Below are 8,872 nucleotides of genomic sequence, written 5' to 3'. Positions count from 1 at the left end.
AAAGAAGCTCTCTTACAGGATGAAAGGCCAGAATGCCAAATGCGGCGCCTACTCCACCGACTCTCCAAATGCGGCTTGATAATAACGTCAGAAGCCCACCTCACGGTTGACGCAAATAATAATAAATTCTGGCTGATGTCATTAAACTTGCGTTTCACACGTAAGCCAACAAAAAAGCATTAAAACACAAATCTGGCCCCAAGAATATCGCCAGAAGAGATAAGCGAGATTTTTGTTTTTTGAGGTAAAGAAGCCAGATTGACTAAAAAATAGACTCGGACATTATGATTGGGTTTTGGTTGTCACGCCAAACAAAAAAAGCACGCAAATAATAATCCGGCGCCATAATAATATCGCCAGAAAAAAGTTAAAATAGATTCAGAGATTATGATTGGGATAATGTCGGCATGGTTGCCGACCCCATCCATGTGTGAACACCAAGACGTTTTTCGGTTTTTGCCGAAGCTGATAAGCGCTTGTTGATTTGGATGTCCAGAAAAAACTGAAGTATAGGCCCACTTGGTAAGAATGTACATCACATCCAACTCTATTAACAGCTATTTATAGGAGATAAGCGAGCCAGTTAGTCACCAGAAACATAGCGCTAAAATCTAGGTTTTTCCCTAACATGTCTTCTCCCATGGCCACTACTGTTCCTACCAAGGTTCTCCTAAGCGATCTTGTTTCTTCCTTTGTTGAATACGTCCCCTCCAACTACATCAGGCCAGCGTCCGACCGTCCTGACCTGCTCAATGTGGAGACATCGGATACGACGATTCCTATCGTAGACCTTCAAGGCCTCGCCGGCACTAATCGCTCCCGGGTAGTTGAAGAAATTGGAATAGCATGCGAGAATGACGGATTCTTCCAGGTAGTACGTTGGAAATGGTGTTTAACGCGTCAGGTGTCATTTTAAAGCTTTGTCTTCCCTTTAGTCTGTGGTGGATTTTGTAGGTTACGAATCATGGCATCCCAAAGGATGTCATTGAAGGCATGCTACGTGTTGCGAAGGAATTCTTTCATTTGCCGGAGTCTGAAAGGTTGAAGAGCTACTCCGACGATCCTGCAAAGACGACCAGGCTCTCGACCAGCTTCAACGTGAAGACCGAGAAAGCTAGCAGCTGGAGGGATTACTTAAGACTCCATTGCTACCCTCTCGAGAATTTCGTGGACGAGTGGCCCTGCAATCCTCCATGTTTTAGGTACAGAAAAATCAAAACTTTTATACCATTTGAGATTACTTTTGTCTTTTCTCTTTATTTTTCCCTTAAGAAATCCATCTGCGTTCGAGATCATGGTTTGATATATACACACAAATAGTCCCACACCGATTATTCGCTAAGAAAATCTTGAGTACTTATACAAAAACAAAGAATCCAAAAAATATCTTTTGTCTTGCTATTTTGGATGAGATTCTCGTGTTGTTGTAAGTAATATTAGAGCGAACTCGGCTCATAGCCTGTATAGATTAGGAGAAACTGCAGTATGGCCTCATGGAGATTGAACATGAACCGATCGGGACCTATGCGATAGATCTTGAGTACTTATACAGGACCAAAAAATCCAAAAAATACCATCCGACTAGCTATTTTGGATGAGATCTTGAGTTCTTATATTAGAATTTTTTTGTATGAATATCCTTCTAAAAATTTAAATTTGCATGGATACCCTCTTCAAATTTATATTTATTTCTGTACCCTCATAAAACACTGTTTTTGCACAAATGCCCCTAATACAATGATTCTTCTAACACAGTTAATAAAAACCACATATATTTTAATTAAAAATAAAATAGAATTTTAAAATTACCTTTTTGTCTCCCATCGTGATTGTCTTGTATATGTTTTTTTGCACATCTACTTATTAAGAATATTTTAGTCATTTTAATTTGAAATCGTTAATTTTTTAACGGCATTAGATATCTTGGGTACATATGCAAAAATAAGGATAATAAGTATTTACGAGGGTTTACATGCAAATATCAATTTTGGGAGGGTATTCATATAAAATGTGACGTTTAGGAGGTATTCATGTAAAAAACTTTATATTTATCATATAATTACTCTATAAGAACAAATTTTATGGACAAAATAGTAACTCTTGGCTATCATTTGATCACGCTAGTTGAAATTATTTTTTGTTCAACTGATGGATCAAAAGTAATATTTCGTAAATATGAGTGCTGCTTTTCCATTATTAACCAATATTATCCGTCAAAACAACGATAAGTACTGTTGCAATCTTAAACTCAAACAATTACATGCTAGGCAGTTTTGATAAATAATAGTCATGTTGGCGGAGGCCGGTGCGGGCCAAATCAGCAAGGCTTGCCCACGGCGGAGGTCGGTGTGGGCCAAGTCGCAATCGAACGCTGGAGGGGCGCTTGGGATGGTCGGTTTAAAGACCATGGTTAAGTCTTCACTATCACCTACGGGTTTTAGTGAGATGGCAGCGCTTTTGATCTTAACAGTGGTATTAGAGCCAGCGGCACGGGTTCGGTTCCCAGGATAAGCGATTAAAAAAAAAACTCCTTTGCTAGGGGGAGGGAATTGTTGGCGGAGGCCGGTGTAGGCCAAGTCAGAACGCTTGCTTGCTGGGGGGATTGTTGGTGGAGGCCGGTGTCGGCCAAGTTAGAACGCTTGCTTGCTGCGGGGGGATTGTTGACGGAGGCCGGTGTCGGCCAAGTCGCAATCGAACGCTGGAGGGGCGCTTGGGATGGTCAATTTAAAGACCATAGTTTAGTCGGCCTTCGGCCCTACAAGTCGCATTACTTTGATAATACTCTATAAATCTTTCAAAATCTATTGGCTACAGTGAAATAATGTTGTTAAAGAGAACGTGGTTGAACGGGAGGTTTGGCAGCCTTCAACCAGTTCATTTTTCTTTTTCCTTTCGTCTGCACTTTGTTTCAAGTCAAAAAAAAAAAGGCAGGTGAAAAACGAAGCTCATCCTTTGACAAAAGTTAGAAATTTGTCATTGATAAAAAGTCTTATGAAATTGTCAACAGAAACCAATGTTTGAATGAACAATTGACCTGCAGGCAAGTTGTCGCCGAGTACTGCAAGAACGCGAGAGAGCTGGTCTTGAGACTGTTAGAGGCCATCTCCGAAAGCTTGGAGCTTGAGGGTGACTACATGGTGAAGGCACTGGGGAAGCAGGCACAACACATGGCTATAAACTACTATCCACCATGCCCCCAGCCGGAGCTGACCTACGGCCTGCCGGGCCACAAAGACCCCAACGCCATTACCATTCTTCTCCAAGATGGAGTCCCTGGTTTGCAAGTCCTTAGGAAGGGGAAGTGGGTGACCGTCAACCCAGACCCAGATACCTTGGTCATCAACATCGGCGACATGATACAGGTATAAATTGACATTTTCGTTCCATTCGTGGGCTTAGTGCTGCACTCCTTAGAATACCCGGTTACGTGTTCGACGAAGTCACGCCGGATCATTACGTGGGTTTCTCCTCTTCCAAAAACACACGCCTACGGTCTCTTCCAAGTTCGGGTATAGATTGGTGCGTTGGGTGGCTTGGTTTGGACTATCTCGTATTATGATGTAAGGATCGACCACGCGGCTCTCTACGTCATAAGTTGTCTGTAACCGGTGTCCAGGTGCTATGACGTGTCACTGACTCAGGGGTGATCTGGCTGTCGGACTAATAGTCTATGGTACATGCGTGTCCAACCCAAGGTCTCAGTTTGACCCGGAACAAATCATTTAGAAGATAAGGTTAAGTTTATCTAAGCTAAGGTAGGATTATAGACAATAATTGTGGTTGTTGCAGGCTGGAGGTGTATCTTTCACACCGAAGAAGGATTCATCTTCTTTCGCTTTGAGATCTATGTAGTGGATGATCTAATAGTGAATTCATGCGAAGGAAGATGAATCTTTTTATCCTACAAACAACCTAGATCTGTTGCTCGTTGCTTTCTTTGAAGAAGAGGGGTTAACTAAACCTGTACTTCTATGTGAGGGAGTATTTGGCAGGGCAAAACTGGATTACAGCCCAATGGCTGCATCCCCTATCCATGTGAGCTCTTGGTTTGAATTTTGGTAGGTTGCCTCTCACGTATTTGAGGCCAAGATAATTTTGATAACTGATACCACTATAATATATTCTATAAATAAAAGAAAAGAAAAAAAGCATATGGTATGGAATCATGGATTGTAAACTTGCTGCTCTTGGGAGTGCCAAAAAATAGAGTTCCTAATGAACTCCACTTAATAGTTCAATCCTCTTAAATGGAAATATGTTATTATGCTTCTAGCTAGTTGACTAGAACTGTGTTTAAATATCTATTCATGAATCTAAAAAGGAAGATGAGTAAGATGAATATAATATACATGGTTAAATGTTTATTAAAGTACATGAACATGGATAGCTACATATGTTTGTCTATTGCAAGCTTGTTGCAATTTGTGCACCACTATATGTTAATACACATAGAACTGCAATAAATAATTGCCATGACAATTTTTCTGACACATTTTGTATATTTCTCATAGGTTCTCAGTAATGACCGTTTTAAAAGTGTGCTTCATCGTGTGGTTGTGAGTAAGACAAGCGAGAGGATCTCTGTCCCTACTTTCTATTGCCCATCTCCAGATGCATTAATTAAACCAGCAGAAGTGGTAGTTGAAAAAGGGCATCCACCTATCTATCGAAGCTTCACTTATGCGGAGTATTATGAGAAATTTTGGAATCAAGGACTCCAATCTGCGAGCTGGCTCGACGTGTTTAAAGCCACCTGATAGTAAGTGCTTCAAATCAAATTATATAATTCTGATAACTTGTATCTGCTTTGTTGTATATTCTATAAATAAATAAAACAAAGAAAGTCGATGATATGGAATCATGGACTATAAACTTATACCACTTGGGACTGCAAAAGATAGAGATGATCAGAACTCTACATAATAATTTTGTCCTCTAAATTGAAACCAGATTATTATACTCCCAGCTAATTGATCAGAACAACTATTTTGTAAAATATTTAGAATTTTTGTATGTATATCTTCCTAAATGTGCAAAATTGCATGAATACTTTCATAAACTTACTATTTGCATGCATACCCTCATAAAATACTTATTTTGCATGTATATCCTTCTTTTTTTTTCTTTTTTGTATATACACCTATGCCATTAAGGCCATTAAAAAATAAATAGTTTAAAATTTAAAAAAATGAAATACTCTTATGGGTAGACATGCAATAAGAAAACTTTATAAGAGTATATATATGCAAATAACGACTTTATAAGAATATATTCTTATAATTTTTTTTGCATGTTTACCCATAAGGATATTTCAATTATTTTAATTTTAAATTATTTATTTTTTATTCGATGGTATGAGTACATATGCAAATAAGAAAAAAAAGAAGGATACACAAGTAAGATAGTTATTTTATGAAGATATACATGCAAATAGCAACTTTACAAAAATATTCTTACAAGTTGCATATTAAGGGTGATATGCATGCAAAAAAGAAAAATATTTATAATTCCAAAGGAAAGATAAATAAGATGAACACAATATACATAGTTATACTAAGTATTCTATTTTCAAATACACAAACATCGAGAATTAGCTAGGTTTGTCTACTATAAGTTGGTGCAATTTGCAAGCCTCTATTTATTAATACATATAGAAATTAAAGAAATAAATATTACGAAAACTCATTTAACATATTTTATATATTTTTTATAGGTTCTCAGCAGTGTCCATGTTAAAAGTATGCTTCATCGTATGATTGTGAATAACACAAGCGAGAGGATCTCCTTCCCTACTTTCTACATGCCTATTCTGCATTAATTAAACCGGCAGAAGTGATAGATGAGATAAGGACCATCCATCTATATATCGAAGCTTCACCTATGAGTAGTACTATGAGAAGTTTTGAATTGGGGACTCCAATTTGCAAGATGCCTTGATGTGTTCAAAGTCATCTGATGATAAATGCTTCAAATCAAATAATTTAAAGCATTCAAAATCATCTGATGATAAATGCTTTAAATTATTTGATTTAAAGCATTTATCATCAGATGATTTTGAACACATCAAAGGATCCACGTGAAAAAAATAGAAATACTGTTTGATTTTCTATATTAAGATATCCTTATTCCATGATGTAAATTTGCATTGTCGTTGATCATTGATGTGCATACTATTGAATTAAGTAATTTTTTTTTTTTAGGAGAACAATATATGGCAGGTGAGCCACCATTCAAAGTGGAACTCAAAATTTCTCTCTAGTGCAATCTCCAAGGATCTCCAAGGATGTTTTTGTATTTGGTGCAGCCTTTCAAGGATATACATGCATGAAGTTGTACTACTAGAGTTTTAGATTCTAGTTAATTAATATAGCACATGTGTGGAGTCTTCTAAAGAAGAAAAGGAGGCTACAAAGTCACATTCAATAGGATGCTTGCATCTTAAAAAAGATTATATAACTTCAATTCTTGACATGATATTTAGAAAAGTCTCCAAATAATTATATATGTATGCGCGGTGTCCATTTCTTAATGTAAGAAGCAATTATTGTGATAATAAAAATGAATATTTTGAGTCTTCTTTTACCTGTCTTCTCCATTATTCACTATTCTTAGAGCTTGTTAGTAGGTCAAAAAGAAATCCTACAAAATGTTACAATTTTATTTCTATAGTGGACATTTAGAAAAATCTCCAAATTATTATATATGTATATGGTGTTCATTTCTCAGTATACGAAGATATTGTTGTGATAATAAAGACAATTATTATCTTTGTTCACTAATCTACTCCTGCATTATCCCTTATTATTAGATTTATTCATGGGTTGGAAAGAGAGCTTGAAAAGATGTTGCAACTTCTTTTCTAAAGATGATATTAGCTTCTTTTTTTTTTTTTGTAGATAAAGATGATACTAGTTTAGAAAACTCTCAAAGTCATTATATGTCTCCATGGTGTGCCCATCTTTCAATATCAGAAAATATTATTGTGACAACAAAGGCAAGTGGAGCAATAATTGGCTTCAATTATATGATTTGATATGATGTTTTGGGATGAGGACACGACAAGATGTCTAGAATTCCTAGGTTTTAATGGTCCATGTGAAGGGCATGTTAGGTATTGCATCCTTAAACGCCACAAGTATGGGCGAGGATAGGGTTTCGCCCAGGAGGCGCCAGTAAAAGGTGTTGTTTGAATCTAATTAACCCAAAAAATGAGTTGCCACCGTTACGTGCCCGTCCATCGCGCTCTCTTGACAACCCAACGCGGTCCCCTCGAACTTCCTCTTCTCAAGCTTAACACTTCTTTCCTCTGTCCCTCTCCCTCCCTCCCCATGACATGCCTCCAACCAGCCATGCCTACTTCGCTTTCCCCTCAATCTCTTGACTCTCCTCCTCCCTTTCTTTGGATGGATCAAACCAACTCTCCCCCTTTCCCTTCCATACTATTCTCTAGTAGAGACTAGAGAGAAGGCAGGGGTGTGCTTTGGGAAGAAGATGGGCCCTTGGGATGGACCATCATTTACCGTATCTTAGGAGAAGGAGAAGAAGGTGGGACCTTGGTGTTGGAGCCTAAACTAGAGATAGAAGCTCGATCGATCGTGGCATGGACTTCAGCGTTTTAGAGAAAAAGGTGGAAAGAGGAGGGGAAGCACCAAATGGAGTTACTCACGGCTTTTGCAGGAGATGGAGGCATGGCTAATGGAGATTGAGGGAATGGCTGGCCAAGCTTCACGAGAGAGAGAGAGAGAGAGAGAGAGAGAGGAACCAAGGCAAGAGCAGCAACGGAAGATAATATGTAGAAATCCTTCGAATGGACTCCTTGAAAACTTTCCAATTAGGAAATCTTTATTATGATGTACTATCATTGCATTATAATCATTAGCTGGTCTTCTGTTGCCATTTTTGTGCGACAAGATAATAAAGAAAACAATTTCCAACCATATTCTTCCGATGATATAATCACAATGGTTCATATTAATGTACAGTTTAATAATTTTGTATTAGGGAATCTGAGTACAACCTTTAATTCAACAACTGGAATAACATGAGATCTAAATACCAAATCATTATTGTCCATATCAGAAATCTATTAATGCGACTACATAAACATGGCCAAACACATAAACTATATGGGTAACTCTGCTAATAATATGTTCTATTATGAAGGGATATGAAATGTTGGGAGATAAACGGAACCCCTTAACCATTATCGAGTCTTGTCCATGTTCTTGAAGTGGATCCACGTTCAAGTTCTCCCGTTTACATCTACCAAGCACTAGTAATCTTGGGGTCCAATTTTAGTACAAGAGTTTCATTCTTATCATGCCATGTTAGTAGGGATTGGGTGATTCAAAGTAAGCCAATATTGCCATGTAAATTCGAAATGCCAATTTTGATGCATGGTTTTATTATTATTATTATTATTATTACACCAACAAGTTTGGCCTAAACCTTTTCCATAAATCGAAAATCACAATACCCTATTTTTAACAAAAATATATTAATTCAATTTCTTTGAGACTATACTATAGGGGAGAGAAACAATAAAAAATACACCAACCAATATATATTTAAAAAAATAAAAATATCAATGCAGTATGTCACGTTATTATAACTATCTATGTTGTTCTTGTTTTCAACTATTTTTTTTAAAAAAATATTAAGCGAATCAAATCCATCGTGCATCTAAGTTAACATCATCATCATTATATATATATATATATATATATATATATATATATATATATATATATATATATATATATATATATATATATATATATATATATATATATATATATTAGTATTATATATATAATTCAGCTAGTGAGGTCTGCCATGCGGTTCTCGGATATCGCTTGGCAGGATGTTGCTG

General features: G+C 36.9%; 1 protein-coding gene across 2 annotated transcripts; it reads left to right on the top strand.

The window, feature by feature from the left end:
* The first annotated feature begins 595 nt into the window (after positions 1 to 595).
* On the top strand, positions 596 to 6,485 carry LOC103702760 (protein DMR6-LIKE OXYGENASE 1-like). Of its 2 annotated transcripts, none has more exons than XM_008785317.4 (5): positions 596 to 871; positions 955 to 1,202; positions 3,041 to 3,362; positions 4,512 to 4,759; positions 6,201 to 6,485. In XM_008785317.4, the coding sequence occupies exons 1-4, from the start codon at positions 629 to 631 to the stop codon at positions 4,755 to 4,757; spliced, it is 1,059 nt and encodes a 352-aa protein (XP_008783539.1). In that variant the 5' UTR covers positions 596 to 628; the 3' UTR covers positions 4,758 to 4,759; positions 6,201 to 6,485. The 2 variants fall into 2 exon arrangements, with proteins under 2 accessions (XP_008783539.1, XP_008783540.1); XM_008785318.4 differs by lacking the exon at positions 6,201 to 6,485 and adding an exon at positions 5,714 to 6,194.
* Positions 6,486 to 8,872: the final 2,387 nt, after the last annotated feature.

This window comes from Phoenix dactylifera, chromosome 5 (assembly GCF_009389715.1).
Source record: "Phoenix dactylifera cultivar Barhee BC4 chromosome 5, palm_55x_up_171113_PBpolish2nd_filt_p, whole genome shotgun sequence".
NCBI classification, from domain to species: Eukaryota; Viridiplantae; Streptophyta; class Magnoliopsida; order Arecales; family Arecaceae; genus Phoenix; species Phoenix dactylifera.
The sequence above is the reverse complement of the archived record's forward strand: the minus strand, read 5'-3'. Positions and strand labels throughout refer to the sequence as shown.